The sequence below is a fragment of the Aegilops tauschii genome, chromosome 1, assembly GCF_002575655.3.
Source record: "Aegilops tauschii subsp. strangulata cultivar AL8/78 chromosome 1, Aet v6.0, whole genome shotgun sequence".
In the NCBI taxonomy this organism is placed as follows: domain Eukaryota; kingdom Viridiplantae; phylum Streptophyta; class Magnoliopsida; order Poales; family Poaceae; genus Aegilops; species Aegilops tauschii.
In genome coordinates this window covers 72,520,368-72,545,920 of record NC_053035.3, presented here as the reverse complement: position 1 = coordinate 72,545,920, position 25,553 = coordinate 72,520,368, and the positions used below count along the sequence as shown (strand labels likewise).

At 44.4% G+C, this 25,553-nt stretch overlaps 1 protein-coding gene across 1 annotated transcript; it reads right to left on the bottom strand.

The window, feature by feature from the left end:
- Positions 1-16,400: 16,400 nt before the first annotated feature.
- On the bottom strand, positions 16,401-23,801 carry LOC109752521 (acyl transferase 4). Its single transcript, XM_020311410.4, has 2 exons — positions 23,233-23,801; positions 16,401-17,536 (listed from the first exon to the last, which is right to left on the bottom strand). The coding sequence occupies exons 1-2, from the start codon at positions 23,686-23,688 to the stop codon at positions 16,682-16,684; spliced, it is 1,311 nt and encodes a 436-aa protein (XP_020166999.1). The 5' UTR covers positions 23,689-23,801; the 3' UTR covers positions 16,401-16,681.
- Between the last annotated feature and the right edge of the window lie 1,752 nt (positions 23,802-25,553).

Below are 25,553 nucleotides of genomic sequence, written 5' to 3'. Positions count from 1 at the left end.
ATTCTCCTTAAATGAATAACCATTTTGAGGTAAACATAATCCAATCATGTTCAACACAAACACCAAATCTCGATGGTAGAGGGAGCATGCGATGCTTGATCACATCAACCTTGGAAACACTTCCAACACATATCGTCATCTCACCTTTAGCTAGTCTCCATTTATTCCGCAGCTTTTATTTCGAGTTACTAACACTTAGCAACCGAACCGGTATCTAATACCCTGGTGCTGCTAGGAGTACTAGTAAAGTACACATTCATATAACGTATATCCAATATACTACTGTCGACCTTGCCTGCCTTCTCATCTACCAAGTATCTAGGGTAGTACTGCTTCAGTGTCCGTTCCTCTCATTACAGAAGCACTTAGTCTCGGGTTTGGGTTCAACCTTGGGATTCTTCACTAGAGCAGCAAACGACTTGCTGTTTCATGAAGTATCCCTTTTGCCCTTGACCTTCTTAAACTAGTGGTTTTACTAACCATCAACAATTGATGTTCCTTCTTGATTTCTACTCTCACGGTGTCAAACATCGCGAATAGCTCAAGGATCATCATAACTATCCTTGATATGTTATAGTTCATCACGAAGCTCTACTAGCTTGGTGGCAGTGACTATGGAGAACTATCACTATCTCATCTGGGAGATTAACTCCCACTCGATTCAAGCGATTGTGGCACTCAGACAATCTGAGCACACGCTCAACGATTGAGCTTTCCTCCCTTAGTTTGCAGGCTTAAGAAACTTGTCAGAGGTCTCATACCTCTTGACGTGGGCACTGGTCTGAAATCCCAATTTCAGTCTTCGGAACATCTCACATGTTCTGCGACGTTTCAAAAGCGTCTTTGGTGCCTCAATTCTAAACCGCACTGAACTATCACGTAGTCATCAAAACGTGTATGTCAGATGTTTCGTAACATCTACAGACGACGCTGAGGTTCAGCACACCGAGCGGTGCATTAAGGACATAAGCCTTCTGTGCAGCAATGAGGACAATCCTCAGTTTACGGACCCAGTCCGCATAATTGCTACTACCAACTTTCAACTAAATTTTCTCTAGGAACATATCTTAACCAGTAGAACTAAAGCGCAAGCTATGACATAATTTGCAAATACCCTTTTTGACTATGTTCATGATAATGAAGTTCATCTGATTATGAACTCCCACTTAGATAGACATCCCTCTAGTCATCTAAGTGAAACATGATCCGAGTTTAACTAGGCCATGTCCGATCATCACGTGAGACGGACTAGTCAAGATCGGTGAACATCTCCATGTTGATCGTATCTTCTATACGACTCATGCTCGACCTTTCGGTCCTCCATGTTCCGAGGCCATGTCTGTACATGCTAGGCTCGTCAAGTCAACCTAAGTGTATTGCGTGTGTTCCGAGGCCATGTCTGTACATGCTAGGCTCGTCAACACCCGTTGTATTCGAACGTTAGAATCTATCACACCCGATCATCACGTGGTGCTTCGAAACAACGAACCTTCGCAACGGTGCACAGTTAGGGTGAACACTTTCTTGAAATTATTATAAGGGATCATCTTACTTACTACCGTCGTTCTAAGCAAATAAGATGCAAAAACATGATAAACATCACATGCAATCAAATAGTGACATGATATGGCCAATATCATTATGCTCCTTTGATCTCCATCTTCGGGGCACCATGATCATCTTCGTCACCGGCATGACACCATGATCTCCATCATTGTGTCTTCATGAAGTCGTCACGCCAACGATTACTTCTACTTCTATGGCTAACTCGTTTAGCAACAAAGTAAAGTAATTTACATGGCGTTATTCAATGACACGCAGGTCATACAAAATAATAAAGACAACTCCTATGGCTCCTGCCGGTTGTCATACTCATCGACATGCAAGTCGTGATTCCTATTACAAGAATATGATCAATCTCATACATCACATATATCATTCATCACATCTTCTGGCCATATCACATCACATAGCACTTGCTGCAAAAACAAGTTAGACGTCCTCTAATTGTTGTTGCAAGTTTTTACGTGGTTTGTAGGTTTCTAGCAAGAACGTTTTCTTACCTACGTATGACCACAACGTGATTTGCCAATTTCTATTTACCCTTCATAAGGACCCTTTTCATCGAATCCGTTCCGACTAAAGTAGGAGAGACAGACACCCGCTAGCCACCTTATGCATCTAGTGCATGTCAGTCGGTGGAACCTGTCTCACGTAAGTGTACGTGTAAGGTCGGTCCGGGCCGCTTCATCCTACAATGCCGCCGAAACAAGAAAAGACTAGTAGCGGCAAGAAGAATTGGCAAACTCAACGCCCACAACTTCTTTGTGTTCTACTCGTGCATAGTGACTACGCATAGACCTGGCTCATGATGCCACTGTTGGGATTCGTAGCATAATTTTAAAATTTTCCTATGCTCACCATGATGCATCTATGGAGTCTACTAGCAACGAGGGGAAAGGAGTGCATCTACATACCCTTGTAGATCGCGAGCGGAAGCGTTCCAATGAACGTGGATGACGGAGTCGTACTCGCCGTGATCCAAATCACCGATGACCGAGTGCCAAACGGACGGCACCTCCGCGTTCAACACACGTACGGTGCAGCGACGTCTCCTCCTTCTTGATCCAGCAAGGGGGGAGGAGAGGTTGATGGAGATCCAACAGCACGACGGCGTGGTGGTGGATGTAGCGGGTCTCCGGCAGGGCTTCGTCGAGCTTCTGCGAGAGAGAGAGAGAGAGAGAGAGAGAGAGAGAGAGAGAGAGAGAGAGAGAGAGGTGTTGCAGGGGAGGAGGGAGGCGCCCAAGGCTGTTCCTTGCTGCCCTCCCTCCCCCACTATTTATAGGACCCCTGGGGGGGCGCCAGCCCTTGGGAGATTAGATCTCCAAGGGGGGCGGCGGCCAAGTGGGGGGGAAGGGGTGCCTTGCCCCCCAAGGCAAGGGGGAAGCTCCCCCCTAGGGTTCCCAACCCTAGGCGCATGGGGGGGAGGCCCAAGGGGGCGCCCTTCCACTTTCAGCCCACGGGGCCCTCCAGGATAGGTGGCCCCACCCGGTGGACCCCCGGGACCCTTCCGGTGGTCCCGGTACAATACCGGTAACCCCCAAAACTTTCCCGGTGGCCGAAACTTGACTTCCTATATATAATTCTTCACCTCCGGACCATTCCGGAACCTCTCGTGACGTCCGGGATCTCATCCGGGACTCCGAACAACTTTCGGGTTTCCGCATACATATATCTCTACAACCCTAGCGTCACCGGACCTTAAGTGTGTAGACCCTACGGGTTCGGGAGACATGCAGACATGACCGAGACGCCTCTCCGGTCAATAACCAACAGCGGGATCTGGATACCCATGTTGGCTCCCACATGTTCCACGATGATCTCATCGGATGAACCACGGTGTCGAGGATTCAATGAATCCGTATGCAATTCCCTTTGTCAATCGGTATGTTACTTGCCCGAGATTCGATCGTCGGTATCCCAATACCTTGTTCAATCTCGTTACCGGCAAGTCTCTTTACTCGTACCGCAATGCATGATCCCGTGACTAACGCCTTAGTCACATTGAGCTCATTATGATGATGCATTACCGAGTGGGCCCAGAGATACCTCTCCGTCACACGGAGTGACAAATCCCAGTCTCGATCCGTGCCAACCCAACAGACACTTTCGGAGATACCCGTAGTGCACCTTTATAGTCACCCAGTTACGTTGTGACGTTTGGCACACCCAAAGCACTCCTACGGTATCCGGGAGTTGCACGATCTCATGGTCTAAGGAAAAGATACTTGACATTGGAAAAGCTCTAGCAAACGAAACTACACGATCTTTTATGCTATGCTTAGGATTGGGTCTTGTCCATCACATCATTCTCCTAATGATGTGATCCCGTTATCAATGACATCCAATGTCCATAGTCAGGAAACCATGACTATCTGTTGATCAACGAGCTAGTCAACTAGAGGCTTACTAGGGACAGGTTGTGGTCTATGTATTCACACATGTATTATGATTTCCGGACAATACAATTATAGCATGAATAATAGACAATTACCATGAACAAAGAAATATAATAATAACCATTTATTATTGCCTCTAGGGCATATTTCCAACATCATCATGTGTGGGCACTGCGCAACAAACATTTTATTATCCAAAACCTGCTTGCTCTTCTTTAGCTTGTTCCTCTTCCGTTCTTCTTTAATAAGTACTCTCTCCGTTCCTAAATACAAGTCTTTGTATAGATTCCACCATGGACTACATATGGAGCAAAATGAGTGAATCTACACTCTAAAATGTATCTGGATACATCTGTATGTGATCCATAGTGGAAATCTCTACCAAGACTTATATTTTGGAACGGAGGGAGTATGATAGTAGTAAAGTATGTTCCTTGTAGTGAAGATGAGCAGGGACATGTGCAGTGTAGAGGTCTATTCGGTTGGTTGTGATGGACACTTTGAACTCTTCGGGCCTCTTTGATTCGTAGGATTTTGTAAACATGGGAATAGGATTTGTAGTGGCCTGCCCACTTGAATCCTATAAGAATAGTAAGGAAATGTGGGGAGCTGTGTTGCCTTTGAGAGTTACACTGATATTAACAGTACCGCACCTTCAGTTGAAGAGAGCCAGTATCCGAAGCCTTTCTAGCTGTACCGGCAATACTAGCACATATATTCCAGCAAGTTCCACTTTGCTGATTTTACTCTGATGCTTAAGGTTTTCCCGTTATATCTACACTATGATCTGTGTAGCTGCTTTGTGTCGCACTAGCAGCAGTCCACTCTTGAAGCTAAACACTTCAATGACTTACAAAATTGGCACCAAGGCATTGAGTGCCATTCTGGATGCAATGAAGCTCATACGCTCCACACTTGTTGACTCTTGTTCAGAATATGATCCTAATGACTCTTGTTCAAAATTGCCACATATAGAGAGACAACATGGAATTGCATTTCTTTGGGCGCTATGATTCATCATGAGTGGGCAACCAACATTGTATGCAATGAAGCGGAACCTCAAGAATATGCTACCTCTTCTGTTCTTTAACATGTTCCTCTTTTGTTATTCTGTATTTAGTACGTACAGCATGTTCCTTGTAGGGAGGGGGAGCAGGGACATCTGCAGTCAACAGCTGATAGAGCTGGCCTGTACGTGATCGATAGGCTTTCATTTACTAGCGGCAATACAACACCATATTTTCAAGCCAGTTCCACTTTCCCGATTTATATATCGTGGTTATGGTGTACCCCTTTTATGTACACTATGATCTGCCTAGTTGCTGTGTGCTCTTGTTATCATGGTTTGGCAATAAACTCTCCATACAGTATATTTTGAACCTATCATCTGCCAACTATCCTTACTTCTGGAGCCTATTTTTTTTATGTACTTGTGCCAGATTATATAAATGCACGCACCATATTACAGCACACATGAGCTCTCTCATCAGAATCCAGTGATAGCACACAAGTGTTTACAGGGGCGCCCCTATATTAGAATATCCTCTGCATTACAAAGATAATCTCACAACTATTTATGTTTTCATGGTTCTCAGATATTATACTTAATTACAGTGAATATCAGAATCCGCACATCAGAAGAATATTGTGGAACACTGCATTGACTTACAAAATTGGCACCAAGGCATTGAGTGCCATTCTGGATGCAATGAAACTCATACGCTCCCCACCTGCAGATTCTTGTTCAGAATATGATGCTAATGACTATTCTAACCTCGAGGAGTCAAAGGCAGATGGCCTGTCATGTTCACCCATCAAGGTGCCTGTTCTAATTTGGCAAGGTTTTATTGATTGCGCGTATCTTGCATATGCTGTCTTGCATTTCTTCTACTTTGTTGCACCGCCATCTGCTTAGTTTACTCATCATATATGTCGAGATGCCATGCCCATCCATTATCAATACATATTCCATCTGTCATCATACCATGTTTTTTCACTCAAATGCTGTTCTTGTGCACCAGACATCAAAAAGGAAGAGGGTGATTGCCGAACCTGAAGGAGCACCAGCAAAGTCCTTGAAAAACGTGGTTGTGCCGGAGAAATCAGACAGCACCCCACTTATATTGGTTGTACAACCAGTGACACAAAACGTAGGACCGACTCCAGCAGACTGTACCCATACTTCACTGGCCACACCACTAGCCCCACCACACATGACCTGCACTCCAGCAAAAGGTATACCGATTTCAGTTGCCATAGCACCAGCCATACCACAGAAAAATCCGACTCCAGCAAAAAGTACAGCAAGTCCACCGGCCGTAGACCTATCCCAACTGCAGAGACGGCCAATTCCTGCAGATTGGAACCCCATTCCAGTTATTCCCAGATTAAAAGACAATGCTTTCAATGTTGTTAGGGACTACGTGCATATATTCCCATCATGGGAAGATTATAGTGAAGACAAACACCATTTTCACATCTTCCTGTCCAACTTACGTGTAAGTGCTATTATTCATGGTTATTATTTTCCTGCTTTCTGCTTATTGAACACATCAATGATTTACATTACATTGTTGTAAGTGGGCGAGGGTCAATCTGGATAGTCATGAAGAGAAAAGCTTGCTTGTGCTTTTCAAGGAAGCATTGCAGCAGTATTGGTGTTACCTGAGGAAATCACACTTTGATGGCAAGTCTATAAACGAATTTTCGGTGAAGTCTCATGTGCTAAATTTAGAAGACATTGAATGAAAAAACCTTGTTATGCACTGGCCTCGTTCCCAGGATGAGGTACTGTCTATGAAATCACATGACAATTTGAACTTCTACTTTTCTGCATGTGCCTTACAGATCTTTTTTGCAGGAAATCTGCTCGAAGAAGAATTCCGGTTTGAAAAGAACGACAGGATATCGCAAATAGGATGCCCGCTGCTTTGCTCTTGTTAGTACCTGTTGTCCTGTATCACTGTACTGCATACATACCTGGTTCATTATGTGACAACAGTATGCATGATAGCTTGCTTATCAATTGTTCGCTCCAAATTATCTGATCTGTATAAATGGTTACATTAGTGTAGAATATATCCAATGCCAATGAATTTTTTTAGCTCTGCATTGTTCTTGTAAGTACTTGATGTCCTTTATCAGTGTACTTATATTGACAGGTAGTTGTTCATGTACCATCACTCTGTAGCTTATTTTCCTTTGCCCTCCATTTTCTACACATCAGATCTATATTTACTCTTACCATAAGGTTGGATAACACCGATGGTACTGAAGAAGTTTAGGTGTGCATTGCTCTCGGCTGTACCTTTTGCCTGTATCGCTGTACTTACATTTATAGCTACTTGGTTATGTAGCATCACTCTTCATCTTATCTTAAATATTCTCCATTTTTTATTATATTATCACATCTATATTTACTCTTAACAAAATGTAGAATAAAGGCAATGCTTATGAAGAAGATTCTGTGGTAAACTTCTTGAATTGCCCCCCATCAGCATGGACAAGGGCTTTATAGAGCATATCTTCACCAATAATGTAAGTTTGTCCTTCTCAAGCCTTCAAACTTTGTTGTGTATATTTGGTTAGGCATGACTGCAACAGCTGTTTATTTTTGGTGTTTGCATCAAATTGCATGTTTAAAGTTTATTATGTAGTTCATAAACAAAAGTTTGTCCTTCTCAATTTAAGTTTTCAGTTGTACAACCAAGTTCCTTCTTCATACCATGTAAATTAAACTATACAGAGCAGGTGATCTTCTTTTGCACTGCATGTATGCTTCTGTTCTTGATCCGTAATCCAGTGGTGTGGTGAACCTACCCACTACAGCACAATGTCATATTCTGCAATGTCTTAACTATGAACAATGTCATATCATTCTACTATTATTTAAACCGTCTCTTTATTTGCCAATCTGAAATGGGATAAATTGACAGCACACTAACCATTTATACTTATGAGTTCTTGATCTGTAATCCAGTGGTGTCGTGAAGCTGCCAACTCCTTCACAATGTCATTTCTTGCCATGTCTTGACCTGAACAATACCATATTGTGTTAATGCAATTTTAAACTATGTCACTTTATTCGTCAGTAAGAAATGTGATGAATTGTCAGCACTGATACTTTTATGTGCAAAACATGCCATCTGTCTGCTTGTTTATCTTTCAGAGTGAGGAGGATATAAGTGTTAAACAAGCGCAGTCTCATCAGCTTGCTCAGCTGCTTGCGCTGCAGCTCCCCAGCAGGGTTAACCTTTCTTGAACTCTATTGAAGTACTGTCGGTTTTGTATATTATTTTGTCGGCGTGTTTATTTGCACTGGTGGCGATCTTTGATGCCCAGTGTATGTAATCTGCTGTCTGCTTGTGCTTTATTATCATAGTGGCGAACTTTGATGCCTAGTGGATGTAATATGCCGTAATTTCTTTATTGTATAGTCTGGGTTTTTTTTCTTATTCACGATGTTGCAGTTATTTTACTGTATATATATCCTGTCTTCACAGTAAATCGGTCAAACCGTAAAATTATGGTACATAATCGGGCCGTCATGCAATCACGATGTATGATCCGCATCATGGGCCCCGTCATCTTGGTCCGTTAAAAGGCCTAAATGTAAACTGGCCCACTAGTAGATTCGGGCCTTTAATAGGCCGAGTAAACCGCCGGCCCTCTTTTCGCAAGAAAACTCAATGGGATTTTAGGAGGCTGAGAAGTAGGTTGGGCCTGAAACGTGCCGGACAGCTCACGGACCGGCAGCAGCCCGAAATGGACCCCGGCCCATGATTGTGCCAATCAAATCACGGGCTTTTAACAGGCCAAAATTGTCTCGGTCCTTATTTGGCCCAATCAGATTATCGGCTGCGAGCAGGCCGGATGCAAACCGGGACGTAGTTAGGCCCAACTATATGACGGGCTTTTAACAGGCCGAAATTAATATAGGGCAGAAATGTTAAACGGGCCCTTAACAGGCCGAAACTAATATCAGGCCGAATTACTAAATGGGCCTTTAGCAAGCGGGCCCAAGAGGATAGCGCCCAGTTGACGGGCCGAATCTGATATGGGCCATAATTTAGCCCAAAGCCTCTTAAAGGGCCGGATCTGATCTGGGCCGTAATTTGGCCCAGAACGTGGTAGGGTTTTAATGGGCCGGATCTCATATGGGCCATTATTAGGCCCGGAACGTGGCAGGCCATTAATGGACCGGAACAAATATGGGCCGGCATTTGGCCCAAAACATGGCAGCTAGTTAATGGGCCGGCCTACTAGGGTCCTCAAAATCTTGTGGGCCTACAGCTGGGCCGGCCCATTAATGTCGGCGAAATCTCATGGGCCTTTAGCTGGGCCGGCCCATTATGGTCCACAAAAATCTTGTGGGCCTTCACCTGGGCCAGCCCATTATGGCCCGCAAAAATCTTATGGGCCTTTACCTGGGCCGACCCATTATGGGCCGCAAAATCTTGTGGGCCTTTAGCTGGGCCAACCCATTATGGTCCGCAAAATCTCGTGGGCCTTTAGCTGGGCCGACCCATTATGGTCCGCAAAATCTTGTGGACCTTTAGTTGGGCCGGCCCATTTAAACTTTATGGGCCACTTTTGGGTCGGTCCACGTGTCAACATATCATAGGCGCATCTCGCCCATTGGATGAGTGACACCTGTGCCAAAGCGGAGCTGACACGTGTTTCCTCCAGCCAATGATGATTTTACACGTGGAAAATCCCCATTGGTCCGGGCTGTTAACGGGTTATCGGATCCAAAACCGGACCCGATAGCTTAACGGCGTTCCATTACGGTGGATGCCACGTGTTGGTCACCCTTGACGAAAGCACTTCTGTGACGCGCGATTTATCGTCATCGAAGTGGACACTTCCGTGATGATAATTTTGGTAATGTCATGGAACACTTCTACGACAGCACGGGTATGACTATCTTGATTCTGTCATAAAATCGTCATGGATGTACATGCATGACAGAAAACCCGACCTACTGTGACAAACACGTATCATCACGGAAGTGTATTTTTTTTTGTAGTGTAGGTCGGTGGAGTTGCGAGGGGCCCACGAGGGTGGGGGCGCGCCTCCCTGCCTCGTGGCTTCCTCGACGTCCACTCCAAGTCTCCTGGATTGCGTTTGTTCCAAAAACGATCCTCGCGTAGGTTTCATTCCGTTTGATATTCCTTTTCTGTGAAACACTGAAATAGGCAAAAAAAACAGCAATTTGCACTGGGCCTTTGGTTAGTAGGTTAGTCCCAAAAGTAATATAAAAATGCATATTAAAGCCCATTAAACATCCAAAACAGATAATATAATAGCATGGAACAATCAAAAATTATAGATACGTTAGAGACGTATCAACCTACGAGGTTCGGTAGTAACTTGATCTGAAGTTTCATGATCATCATCATTAACTTCCTCACTAATTGATGTAGGCATCACGGGAACTAATTTCTATGATGAACCACACTTTCCAATTTGGGAGAAGGTACAATTACCTCATCAAGTTCTACTTTCCTCCCACTCACTTCTTTCGAGAGAAACTCCTTCTCTACAAAGGATCCATTCTTAGCAACAAAGATCTTGCCTTCGGATCTGTGATAGAAGGTGTACCCAACAGTCTCTTTTGGGTATCCTATGAAGACACATTTCTCCAATTTGGGTTCGAGCTTATTAGGTTGAAGCTTTTTCACATAAGCATCGCAGCCCCAAACTTTAAGAAACGACAGCTTAGGTTTCTTGCCAAACCACAGTTCATATAGTGTCGTCTCAACGAATTTAGATTGTGCCCTACTTAACGTGAATGCAGCTGTCTCTAATGCATAACCCCAAAACGATAGTGGTAAATCGGTAAGAGACATCATAGATCGCACCATATCTAATAAAGTACGGTTACGATGTTCGAACACACCATTACACTGTGGTGTTCCAGGTGGCGTGAGTTGTGAAACTATTCCACATTGTTTTAAATGAAGGCCAAACTCATAACTCAAATATTCGCCTCCCTGATCAGATCGTAGAAACTTTATTTTCTCGTTACGATGATTCTCCACTTCACTCTGAAATTCTTTGAACTTTTCAAATGTTTCAGACTTGTGTTTCATTAAGTAGATATACCCATATCTGCTCAAATCATTTGTGAAGGTCAGAAAATAACGATACCCGCCGCGAGCCTCAACACTCCTCGGACCGCATACATCAGTATGTATTATTTCCAACAAGTCTGTTGCTCGCTCCATTGTTCCGGAGAACAGAGTCTTAGTCATCTTGCCCATGAGGCATGGTTCGCAAGCATCAAGTGATTCCAAAAGCTCATCAGCATGGAGTTTCTTCATGCGCTTTACACCAATATGACCTAAACGGCAGTGCCACAAATAAGTTGCACTATCATTATTAACTTTGCATCTTTTTGGCTTCAATATTATGAATATGTGTATCAACATGATCGAGATTCAATAAACCATTTATTTGAGTGTATGACCATAGAAGGTTTTATTCATGTAAATAGAACAACAATTATTCTTTGACTTAAATGAATAATTGTATTGCAATAAACATGATCCAATCATATTCATGCTCAACGCAGACACCAAATAACATTTATTTTAGGTTCAACACTAATCCCGAAGGTAAAGCGAGTGTGCGATGGTGATCTTATCAACCTTGGAATCACTTCCAACACACATCGTCACCTCGCCCTTAACTAGTCTCTGTTTATCTTACAACTCCTCTTTCGAGTTACAAATCTTTGCAACTGAACCGGTATCAAATACCGAGGGGCTACTATGAACACCAGTAAAGTACACATCAATAACATGTATATCAAATATACCTTTGTTCACTTTGCCATCCTTCTTATCCGCCAAGTATTTGGGGTAGTTCCGCTTCCATTGACCATTTCCTCTGCAGTAGAAGCACTCAGTTTCAGGCTTGGGTCTAGCTTTGGGCTTCTTCACGGGAGTGACAACTTGCTTGCCATTTTTGAAGTTCCCTTTCTTTCCCTTGCCTTTTTTCTTGAAACTAGTGGCCTTGTTAACCATCAACACTTGATGCTATTGCTTGATTTCTACCTTCGCTGATTTCAGTATCGCGAAGAGCTTGGGAATCGTTTTCATCATCCCTTGCATATTATAGTTCATCACTAAGTTCTAATAACTTGGTGATAGTGACTAGAGAACTCTTTCAATCACTATCTTATCTGGAAGATTAACTCCCACTTGAATCAAGCGATTGTAGTACCCAGACATTCTGAGCACATGCTCTGAGCTATTCTCCTCCATCTTGTAGGCAAAGTACTTGTCAGAGGTCTCATACGTCTTAACACGGGCATGAGTCTGAAATATCATTTTCAGCTCTTGGAACATCTCATATGCTCCATGGCGTTCAAAACATTTTTGAAGTCCCGGTTCTAAGCCGTAAAGCATGGTGCACTAAACTATCAAGTAGTCATCATACCAAGCTTGTCAAACGTTCATAACGTCTGCATCTGCTCCTGCAATAGGTCTTTCACCTACCGGTGCATCAAGGACATAATTCTTCTGTGCAGCAATGAGGATAATCCTCAGATTACGGACCCAGTCCGCATCATTGCACTATCATCTTTCAACTTAGTTTTCTCTAGGAACATATCAAAAGTAAAACAGGGAGCTATACGCGAGCTATTGATCTACAACATAGATATTCAAATACTATCAGGACTAAGTTCATGATAAATTTAAGTTCAATTAATCATATTACTTAAGAACTCCCACTTAGATAGACATCCCTCTAGTCATCTAAATAATCACGTGATCCATATCAACTAAACCATGTCAGATCATCACGTGAGATGGAGTAGTTTTCAATGGTGAACATCTCTATGTTGATCATATCTAATATATGATTCATGTTCGACCTTTCGGTCTCAGTGTTCCGAGGCCATATCTGCATATGCTAGGCTCGTTAAGTTTAACCCGAGTATTCTACACGCGCAAAACTGGCTTGCACCCGCTGTATGTGAACGTAGAGCTTATCACACCCGATCATCACGTGGTGTCTCGGCACGAAGAACTGTAGCAATGGTGCATACTCAGGGAGAACACTTATACCTTGAAATTTAGTGAGGGATCATCTTATAATGCTTCCGCTGTACTAAGCAAAATAAGATGCATAAAAGATAAACATCACATGCAATCAAAATATGTGACATGATATGGCCATCATCATCTTGGGCCTTTGATCTCCATCTCCAAAGCACCGTCATGATATCCATTGTCACCGGCTTGACACATTGATCTCCATCGTAGCATCGTTGTCGTCTCGCCAACTATTGCTTCTACGACTATCACTACCTCTTTGTGATAAAGTAAAGCAATTACATGGTGATTGCATTTCATATAATAAAGCGACAACCATAAGGCTCCTGCCAGTTGCCGATAACTTTTACAAAACATGATCGTCTCATACAACAACGCATATCATATCATGTCTTGACCATATCACATCACAACATGCCCTGCAAAAATAAGTTAGACGTCCTCTACTTTGTTGTTGCAAGTTTTACGTGGCTGCTACGGGCTTCTAGTAAGAACCGTTCTTACACACGGATCAAAACCAGAACGGTGTTTCGTCAAGATTGTTGTTTTAACCTTCAACAAGGACCGGACGTAGTCAAATTCGATTCAACTAAAGTTAGAGAAACAGACACCTGCCAGCCACCTTTATGCAAAACTAGTTGCATGTCTGTCGGTGGAACCGGTCTCATGAACGTGGTCATGTAAGGTTGGTCCGGGCCGCTTCATCCAACAATACCGCCGAATCAAAATAAGAAGTTGGTGGTAAGCAGTATGACTATCATCGCCCACAACTCTTTGTGTTCTACTCATGCATATAATCTACGCATAGACCTGGCTCGGATGCCACTGTTGGGAAACGTAGCATGCAATTTCGAAAATTTCCTACGCTCACGCAAGATCTATCTAGGAGATGCATAGCAACGAGAGGGGAGAGTGTGTCTACGTACCCTCGTAGACCGTTAAGCGGAAGCGTTTATCACGCGGTTGATGTAGTCGTACTCTTCGTGATCCGATCACGATCCAACCGATCTAGTGCCGAACGGACGACACCTCCGAGTTTAGCACACGTGCGGCTCGATGACGTCTCCTCCTTCTTGATCCAGCAGCGGGATAGGAGAAGTAGATGGGATCACAACCAACACGGCGGCATGGTAGTGATGGTGGTGGTGGAACACCGACAGCGCTTCGCTAAGCGTCGCCGGGACGAGGCGGTGGAACTACGGATTAACGAGAGAGAGAGGGGCGCCAAGGGCTTGGTGTGTTCTCTTGGGGCACCCCTCCCCTCTATATATAGGTGGAGGGGCGTGGTAAACAGCCCCTCCAAGCCCTAGGGCGCAGCTAAGGGGGAGAGGACTTGGACTCCAAGTCCAATCCTATTCCTACTAGGACTCCTTTTTTTGCCTTTCCTTGCCACATGGGCTTTTGAGGACTTGGTGCGCCTAGCCCAATAAGGCCAGGGCGCCTCCCCGCAGCCCATGCTAGCCCTTGGGTCGTGGTGGAACCACTTGTGGACTTCCGGACCCCTCCGGAATCCTCCGGAACCTTCTAGAAGCTTCTCGGTACAATACCGAAAAACTGCATCTTTTTCCGGAACCCAAAATATGACTTTCCATATATAAATCTTTACCTCTCGGCCATTCCGAGACTCCTCGTGACGTCCGGGATCTCATTCGGGACTCCGAACAACATTTGGTTACCACTCATCAAATATCCCAATACTGCTCTAGCGTCAACGAACATTAAGCGTGCGACCTTGCGGGTTCGGGAATTATGTAGTCATGACCGAGACACCTCTCCGGTCAATAACCAACAGCGGAACCTGGTTGCCCATATTGATTCCTACATATTCCACGAAGATCTTTTATCAGTTGAACCTTTATGACAACATACGTAATTCCTTTTGTCATCGGTATGTTACTTGCCCGAGATTCGATCGTCGGTATCTTCATACCTAGTTCAATCTCGTTACCGGCAAGTCTCTTTACTCGTTCCGTAATACTTCATCCCGCAACTAACTCATTAGTCACTTTGCTTGCAAGGCTTCTTATGATGTGTATTACCGAGAGGGCCCAGAGATACCTCTCCGATACTCGGAGTGACAAATGCTAATCTCGATCTATGCCAACCCAACAAACACCTTCGGAGATACCTGTAGAGCATGTTTATAATCACCCAGTTACGTTGTGACGTTTGATAGCACACAAGGCATTCCTCCAATATCCGGGAGTCTCATAATCTCATAGTCGAAGGATTATGTATTTGGCATGAAGAAAGCAATAGCAATAAAACTGAACGATCATTATGCTAAGCTAACGGATGGGTCTTGTCCATCACATCATTCTCCTAATGATGTGATCCCGTTATCAAATGACAACTCATGTCCATGGTTAGGAAACCTTAACCATCTTTGATCAACGAGCTAGTCAAGTAGAGGCTCACTAGGGACACAGTATTTGTCTATGTATTCACACATGTATTTAGGTTTCTGAGCAATACAATTCTAGCATGAATAATAAACATTTATCATGAATAAGGAAATATAAAATAACAACTTTATTATTGCCTCTAAGGTATATTTCCTTCAGTATAATAGTGAAATTTTCATCAAAAGTACGTTTCCTAAGAAGGAATCGGTTAATGGCATTGGTATTACACTTAAAGAATGAAGAAAGTGAAATAAAAACTAAAGCAAAATAAAAATAATAAAGTTTTCTAAAAAAGAGTGAATTAATGGTATTAGTATTACCCTTCCAGAAGAAATAAAATAAAAAAAATGATAATGAGAAAATTTGCACATAATTTACACAGAAATTATGCTTTCCACAATATGTAGGACTAAGCTTATAATAGTGATTTTTTTGCAAAAGGAAGTTTCCAAAGAAGGGGTGATTATTGACGTTGGTACTACCCAACATCCAAAAAATACACATACTGAAAAAAAAACCAACCAACAAACAAAGCAACAAAAAACAAAGTGAAAAACACATACAATAATGTGAACTATATCTCATATTGGTGGTTCGTCTTTGTCTCACACGCGTGTGCACACACAAAAGTTAAAAGAAAACTAACACGCACAAAAGAAAAGAAAAAAACTGCAGCGTATACAGGAAGGTATGGCATCGCATGCATACAGCTAGAAGCTAACCTCACTTAAAATATTGCATCATGCAATTCACGCATGCATGCGGGTTTGAACAAAAAAAATAGCGACTGAACCAAAAGAAGAATTCAGTCAACTGTCCTCTAGCTAAACTGCCAAAATTAAACAGAAAAAAAGGAAAAACAACACAGATCTCAAAGCACAATCCAACGGATAGAAAATTGACTGACCACAAAATGAAAACTCAGCTGACTGAAATGTAGCTAAGAGGCATATATATATTGTAGACATATATTGGAGTACAAATGATGGTCATTTATTGTTTTCATCATTCATCGATTGCACCTTGAGATATTCTTCCCGGTACATGGACCATCTCACGGTACATCACAGTCTTGGCAAGTCCGTACAAGCACAACGCTAATTGCGCCAGATTGATTAAGGAAATTCAAAGCAAAACAAATTACACACCCACACGAACCGTGACGGCCGTTTCGACAAGTATAAAGAGCTAGATTAAAAGTAGAAATTAACAGCTTGCATTGCACACTTGGTTGGGTGTCGATCGGCGACGATCAATTACTTGCCGGCGGCGAAGGGTTCATCTGGTCCCGGAACTCTGGTAGGTGCGCCTCCTCGACGCACATGGTCATGACCCGCGCGCCGATCTTGGGCGCCGGCGGCGCGCCGATGACGGCGACGGCCATGAACGGGTGGTACGAGAAGGGCACGACGTGCGTGGGCGCGCCCCACCCGTAGTCCGCCTCCAGGAACCCGAGCCGCGTCCAGTCGGAGACGAACAGCGAGTCGTACGTGAACCTCAGCTCGTAGGGGTCCTGCGCGAACCCTCCCACCGCCCAGCGCGCCACGTCGCCGGCGAGCCGCGCCTTGGCGTCCCGCACCGCGCGCACCACGTCCACCACCTCCCCCGTCGCCACCTCCGCGCTGCTGCACGTCACCGTCACCGGGTAGAAGCAGTTTCCGTAGAACCCCTCGGCGGCGCCGGCGAGCATGAGGTGGCGCGTGTTGGCGAAGAAGCAGACGTGGACGGGGTGGTCGTCGGCGAGGCGCCCGGCGAGGCGGAGCGCGCGGGTGCGGGACTGCCACGTCTTGGCGACGCAGACGTCAAAGGCGGAGCAGCGCTGCCCCATGGACATGAAGAAGTCGGACTTGGCCTTGGCGATGTGGTCCGGGGTGAGGTCGACGGTGAACTCGCGGAGGTCGAGGAGCTCCAGCTTCGGCGGCGGGGCCGGCATCCGGGGAGGGTCCGGGATGAGGTCCCGCGCCCAGACCGGGGACACGCGGGGCTTGGGCAGGCCGCGCGCGTAGTCCCCCACCGCGTTGATGAACTGCCCGGCGCCGAGGCCGTCGGCAATCGTGTGCACCGATATCAGGCCCACCACGAACCCGCCGCACGTGAACTCCGTCACCTGCACGTCAACAATCATCAGTCCAAAATGAACGTTTGGGATCAATTTTTTTTTTTTTTGCGAAGAGTTCAGGGAACATTGTTGATTTTTTATTTTATTTTTACAAAGGAATCGTCGATAATTTATAGAAGAGAAAATATTTTTTTGAGACAATAGAATAGAAAAGATAAATATCCACTCAACGCCCACAACTAAATGTACCATTCGACTGGGCCTCCATGTTATCTAGCGAATGGTAAAAAGAAAAACATGTGGGCATGCAAGAATTTCCTTTCGGTTTAACTCAGCAAAATAAAATAAAAAAGTTACCGGTTGTATGCCCACGGTTGGTAGCATAGCGCTGTCAAAGAAACGGAAAGTGGTAGCAGGACACTAGGAGCAGGCGAACCAATGTGGTTGGATGGTTAGAGGGACCGTGGTATTCCTAGTCCATCAGTGTTCAAATCCTGATGCTCGCATTTATTCCTGGATTTATTTCAAAATTTCCGGCGATGTGCATTCAATAGGAGGAGACGTTCCCGTCGACGACGAGGCGCCTTGGTGACTTCGTAAATCTCAAGATGATATGCCGGTTCAGTCTTTCGGAAAGGCTCATAGGGGTAGGGTGTGCGTGTGTGCGTTCATAGGGTGAGTATATGCGTGTGTATATGAGCGCTCGTGTCTGTACTGATGTTTAAAAAAAAGACACTAGGAGCAGATAAGATCTGTCGTGGTCGTGTTACAAGTCACTTGTCAATGAAAGCTACTTACCGATTGACTCATCTGACCTATAACTCACTTAATTAATCCTGCTTCCTCTTTTCACCGACCCAATCACTAATCTCCCGAATTTCAGCTTGTGCGTCCCCCAATACTAATCCGTTGATTCCAGCCCCGTAAAGTAAGTTGTAAGTGCATAGCTCTCACCCGAGGTTGCGTTTGACATTGCAGTAGATTGCGGTAACCCAGTTTGCTCCACCTGTCTTTCTCTATTTTAGCATTTGTGTGACTTGCTTTCAGCTAGGTTTTTTTTCATTTCAGAAATAAAATAATTTCGGACCTCACCGAAATATGCAAAATTTCACATACTTCAGATATTATTTCGATTTAGAAATTTCACTTAGTTTTAATGAATTAAGACATAATTTAAATTTAATTTGAAATCTGTTTGCATCTGCCTTGAAATTTCAGTTTGAAAATATTTCAGACCCCACTGAAATACGCAAAACTTCAGAAATTTTGTTGAAATTTTTAACCCTACTATTGTCTCTAAATTTTCACAGCAGATTATAAAATAAGCATGTCACAACATAATGTAACAACCCTAAACTGAATGCAAATTAAGCCCAATCCAGTTCACTATACTTAAATGCAACGGTAACTGTGTTACAAAAAATGCAACAGTAACTATATATATTGTACTCCCTCCATTCTTTTATGTAAGGTGTATTATTTCTGGCATGGTGACCAAGGCACATAATTATAGACAAGGTAGGAAGAAATTACCCTTGAAAATTTGTGTTAGAAGAAATGCACCTTACACTCTGGAATTTTATCAAAAAATAAATACCCCTTATATAAAGGAATGGAGGGAGTATTTACTTATGTAATTGGCGAAGCAGTATATCCACTTTTGCATTGCTATGAACACGTACGGCCAACCATTTATTATGGAATCCAATAATGCTTGAAACTTGGCAAGAGAGAATCCAATATGGCCTATCGAGTAGAGATTTTGTTGTACTAATCCACATAGTTTTTAAATTCTAATTTAAACAAGCTTGACACTATAAATAGAATTTCGTGAGAATGTCAGCCAAAATAACAATTTTGGGTTTCACTAAACCTAACTAGTCCGAGGTTTTCTTACCAACAGTACGGATGCTAGCTAGCTGGGTGCAAGCACGGCGACATCCTTTGGATCAAATCGCCTCCAGTACCAGATTAAAGCAATAGGTGCACATCGATCACACAAGGTGGCAAAGCAAAGCTAGAGCTAACTAACGGCAACAACGACGTATGCACACAGCTAGAGGACCAGATCTACGTGCAGATCAAGGTGCGACTCAAGCAACAAGCTACTAGCAGGTTAGAGACATGCATCATTGACCCTACACGCGTAGTACTACGGTTGGGCGCGCGTCCACGTTTGCAACCCATTGGGTGGAAGTACTACTGCCTGTTCTCGTTGCACTTGCACCCCAGCTAGCTAGCCACAAGAATACAGTACTGCCTAGCAAGGCATAACCGGTAGCCAATCCCTATTTTGGTTTCTATGCGACCAATTAACTAGAGTATGTATGTATATGACGTGTGAAAAGGAAATCAAGGGAGGTGGTGGTGGTGGTGGTGGTAGGTGCTCGATCGACCTCGAGCCTCCACTCTCAAATCTCCATCCATTGAAGTGGATATCCACCAGCAGAAGGCCGGCTAGCTAGCTACGCAGCAACTTGCTGTGATGGACCTGCATGCCTGCCCATAGGCATATATAGGCACCTTCACTGGAGTGTCGCAAACTCGCAACTGTACGTACCAGTGTTGTGCTTTTTATCTGGTGCCCACCTCTTCTTGTTTATTTAGGGGTTTTTGGTGCTCACCTCTTTCTGTTCTTGTTAGCAATGGACTTGTGTGCGTAAGCAATCAATACGGATGTAACCTTTGCTAGTTCGGTCTAGCTACCTAAACCATTTTCCCGGCTTAATGAAATGGACCAGAAAAACCGTTACATGTCTAGTGTTAGCTAAGCCTGTGTTTCGAGTTATAGGATCTTCAAACTTTTTTTTTGCATTTGATGTATATAGACGCGTTTTAGCACGTTCGATCACTCATTTTCAGTCCGCATGTAATTCATATTAAAATACCTAAAACATCTTATAATTCGAAACAGTGGTGATATGTCGTTAACAAGTCCAATATATATGTGACAGCTAGCTAGGGAGTGGCCGGCTTTGGCGTGTTCAAGGTTGGTGGTACGCGCTAGAGAAGACACCACCCGGGCTCAATGAAAGCTACTTGAACGATTTACTGGTTGTCCATTTACAACCTACTAGCTGAGTCCTACAAGAATGTGACCCGATAATGTACCGTTGTCGCGTGCACTGCCGACCGATCAACGATTGGTTAAATCTTGCTTTTTTTCACCGACGCAACTACTCCCGCACCACCAGCTTCAAGCATGATCTAGCTAGATCCTGTGCTCCCAAGTCAAGCAAGGTCCACTTTTCAAAATTTACAACCTATAAATTACTAGCAGTTTGGAGCCACCAGTACTGGTAGTCTTAGTCAAGCCAGGCAGGACTAGCTGGGTACAGATTGAGTAAAGACTTTTGATGGGGTAACACTAACATGTTCTCGCAAAAAAAAAAAAAAAAAAAAAAAAAAACACTAACATGGTCAATAGTGGCAATCCATTCCTTCCAATTCATTGAAGAAAACTACCCAAGCACCTGCTAGCTGGAATCTTATCTCCACATGACATGGTTGCACTTTCTGGCTGTAAGGTCAACCTAGCAAACCATGGTTCACGATTAGCTCAACACGTGCGTAGAAAAAGACGTGAGAGGTAACCCGGATGTTTGGCTCACAGGTGCCATACGTGCTCAAGAAAGGTAGGCACTGATATTGTGCAAGGAAGTAAACAAAGTTGATGGAAAGCAACCAACGCATAAACCAGAAACCACAAATGCGTGTACAGCTAGCCGTCGACCATATAGCGTCGCCATCTAGAACTTAACGCTAACAACGACCTCCACGGCTGAAGGAAGGCCCTGGTGTACTATAGGAGTACTCCGTCCATTTTATGTACTTCACATATTAGCTTTATCTCAAGTCCAACTTTATAAAAGTTTATACAAAATATACTTCCATGATATCAAATGAAATCATCGTCCAATATATTTTCATACTATATATTTGTTATTTTGAAAGTTCAGATTTTTTTAGTCAAATTTATAAAATTTATACCAAAAATACTTTCATAATATCAGATCAAATCATCGTTCAATATATTTTCATACCATATATTTGTTATTTTGAAAGTTTAGATTATTTTTAATAAACTTGATCAAAATTTTAAAGTTTGACTTCGATTAAAAAGGAGGGAGTACTAGCTAACTATAGTAAGAACACGCAAGCATGACATCTGCATGCCGCGTGCAGGTGACAAATGTGGCATGTACCGTGTGCGCGTGCATCAGGCATGTGCCCTGCCTTTGGACACATACCAACTGATCTATACAGAACGAGAATATACTACTGCTTAGCTATGATGATTCGTGGGACCGGTGGATGGGCAGTCCTATCTTAACAGGCTAATTGTGGTGCAGACTAGCTGCATATCGTGTGCATCCTTTTTGTCATCCGTTATAAATATTTCAAAAGGTAGTGCGTGGTAGTAGGTGCTCGCCCGATCTGGATCGAGTGTACGCTCTGCCACTCTGCTGAAGCGATCTCCCTACTCCACTATGCCTAGCTAGCTTGCCGTGATGGGGCTCCCATCTCCTGCATGCCTCCTTGCCGACCAAAAAAGGTTACTCCCCGTGTCAGTACTGTGGGAGTGCAGCCTCACTCACGTGTTACATCTTTTTCCCGCCAAGCCAGCGATCGACTTGCACCACGTACGCATATATTTTCCAGATCGGCCTGCTCTGATGTGGAGTGGTTCACCAAGTTCCCTACTCTCTCGATTAAGAAACGAGCAGACGATCTCTTGGCAGGTAGGTTGATCCATCGCTTTGTGCTCGTACTCGTACGTCGGTACGTGCCGCATGGAATATCACCTGTACATATATACGTAGAGCGAAAGCGAGAGCTTTTGTCGATCCGACTTTAATCTGCGCGAGATCGGGTGGCCGGTCGTGAGACCATCTCTCACCTATACCCATACATATACTGACATACTATATTTGATGCGTCGCTGCCGGCACCATGTTCATTGGCGTGGAGGTACCACGGATCGCACAACCGGGCGCTACAACATCAAAAGCATGTATAGTACCACGACTGATCTATCCGTGCTCTCGTCGCTGTCTGCATGTCAGAAAGTAGCCAGCACGCACAAATTTGCCCCAGTGCTGCCACCTGCTACACGCTATGGCTTTTAAATTTTATAGTACGTACCACTCTCTCCCCAAAAAAGTTGTTGCTTGATGAAGATCATATAGATTTGCGTCGAGTGATAATTCTTTTAATAATACTACTCCGTATATATGTGTCAACAGAAACACTAATACGGAGTACTCAAACTTGTGTTGTGAAGACATAGGGCCGGCCGGAATATGTATAGAAACTACAGCTTTTCGATGGGACCATGGCCTGGTACGTAGCCGGCTAGTTTGTACTACTTACGCATTTTGTTTTGCGGGTAGCATTAAGATTATTTGCACTTGCACGTCACGTTCGTTAAGATTTCTTAAAATCAAAGCTAACATAATTGAAACCAGTAGCTGTCAAATGTGTGTAGTTAATGAGTGAATGGATTTGTAGACGTGTGAGAGGAACACGCATAACCTAGTTGGAGGGTAGCTAATGAACGAGGTTCGCCACGGTAGAAAAATAATTAATGAGGTTCTTGACGAACGTACGGCTCGCCATCTTCGTGCAAGCCTGAACTAATTAACTGACGTTCGTATATTTGTGTACTCGATAGACAATTACTACTTAGTTACGTTCTCCTTTTCATATCGTGCACGCAAATATACGGACGTACACTTGCGTACCTGCATCATGAGCGGCATGTCGAGCGCCGGCACGTCCGGCGACGGCTCCGGCAGCAGCTCCTCCTTGGGGATCACCATCGGGTGGTCCAGGTGCTTCACGTCCTCCAGGCTGCACGCCGCCGTGGCCTCCACGAACCACACGCCCTCGCCGGTGCACGCCACCCTCACCTCGCCGCCCTCCTCCTCCGGCTCCAGGAACCGCCCGGCGAACGGGTAGTAGTCCACCAGCGCCTTCCCCAGGGCCTCCCGCACCGCCCTTGCCGGGCTGGCGGCAGCTTCCCCCTCGCCGACGGCGGCGTCGACCCGCGTGGCGCCGTCGAACGCGTGCAGCGACAGCACGAGGTGGCGCAGCCCCGGCACGCGGTCCAGGGACGACAGCCGCAGCGTCTCCCCGGCCGGCGTCGGCGACGACGGCGCCACCAGCGACCTGCTCGTCCTCGTCACCGCGAACCCCATAGGTACCGATTCCTAGCTCTGGTTCTTCTACCTTAAGGTATCGTTGCTCGGTTAATGCACGCGTGCTTAGTTATTATATGCGAGGTGTGTGCGTGTGCGTGTGCAAGCCATGTGTGTGTGGCTGTGTATATATAGACAATTGCGTCTCGTTGGTAGTAGGTGAAATGAGGAAGAATTAATGGTGGGCCCTACATGCACTTGACCAGGGTCGATCGTATGTCTTGTACACCCATGTGCATGGTGGATGCAAAGCCTCCATGGAATCGCATATACGCTGTGCATGTTGTTGTTACGGTGGTTACTTCATTGTGCACGTCATCATTGTCATTAGAGAAAAAGGAAATCCACTGCGTACGAAAGGCTAGCTCATCGTAGGTTGATTTTTTTCACTTTTCTAAATCTTAGTCATAAGGATTAAGTAAATCTAATCGTCGGATTTGCATATCCAGGTCGTGAAAAGCAAAAACGAGCATCGTCATTTTCTGGCTTTTTTTCATTTGAAGTGGTTGTTAAGTCCACTTTGCTGGTTTAGCTATAGAGATAGGATCAGTAGACTCTAAGATCGAAAGTGTTCGTGTCAAGGTAACTTGCAAGTTGTTCCGTATCTATTTATTATGTACTATTAGTCTATGATAGGTCCATTTCAAGTTACGCATTACAAGCCTTCAAGGATTTAATTGCAAAAGTTGCTTCCACAGATTGGTATCTGCTTAACCACGGGCGAAGAAATAACTTTTCAAGTCTTTTAGTCCACGCACAAGTCAGAGTGGTTTTTCAATGATGATGTAGTAGGTTATCTCCTATCTAGAGCAGTGGGTAGTGTTGGCATTATGTCGAATATGTGTAAGAAGTTGGCTACGATTGAACTTGTAATTAAGGGAGAGTTGGATGTTTGAGTCAAACACGAGTAACCCGGACCTAAAATATAAAAACATTACTAGGTAGCCAATATAGAAGCTGGTATGCTAGGCACATGATCACGAGAGAAATTGTCCTCGTGGCCAACAACAATATTAGATGGTCGTGAGAGACGTTGTTTGATTTCTCTCAAAACAGGCTTTCGTTCCCTTTAATTTATAAATATAGGCACAAACAGCCAAACCGAAACAAAGTGATGAGGAAACCCTCAGACAAGCAGCTCAAAGAAAAATAAAACGACACCAAGCAAGTGGCAGGACCACGAACCTAACACCGAACATGAAACCAGGAGAAACCACCCCTAACACACGACACCCACTACTACTGGACAAGGCACTAGCCAAGTCGCCTCGAGAAAGCACCGCTCCTTGTGGTACGGAACACACCAAGCCGTCTCCGGAAGGGGCCACCTCACTGTTGAGACCGTCCCCTCGCTCCGGGCCGTGGAGCGTCGCTCCTACCAAGAGACAGCAAGGACCGAGAACGGAGACCACGAGGACACATCTATAAGATAGGAGAACACCAAACCACCACTTCGCCAGAGTTCACTAGTGCAGAACCGGGCTATAGCACCGGTTCATAAGGCCTTTTAGTGCCGGTTCTGTAACCGGCACTAAAGGGTGGGGACTAAAGGTCTCCCCCCTAGTACCGGTTCTGCACGAACCGCCGCTAAAGGGCCACCATGTGGCACGAGCCAGCGTCGGGGGCGGGGAGCCCTTTAGTACCGGTTGGTACACCAACCGATACTAAAAGATTTGGGGGGTTTTGGGTTCATGATTTCTTTTTCCTTTAGTTTTGTGTTTTCCATTTAATTCCTTTTCGTTTGCTGGTATTTTACGATACTACATATTGTACACGTTATGCATATATATAAATAGAATTTCTCGTAGAACTCATCATATATATATATATATATATATATATGTATATATATATATATATCACAA

Excerpts from the sequence above, each read along its gene's own strand:
- LOC109752521 (XM_020311410.4), bottom strand. The coding sequence starts at position 23,688 with ATGGGGTTCGCGGTGACGAGGACGAGCAGGTCGCTGGTGGCGCCGTCG. Across the intron at positions 17,537-23,232 it reads ACATGCCGCTCATGATGCAG|GTGACGGAGTTCACGTGCGG; the intron begins GTACGCAAGTGT and ends GTTGACGTGCAG.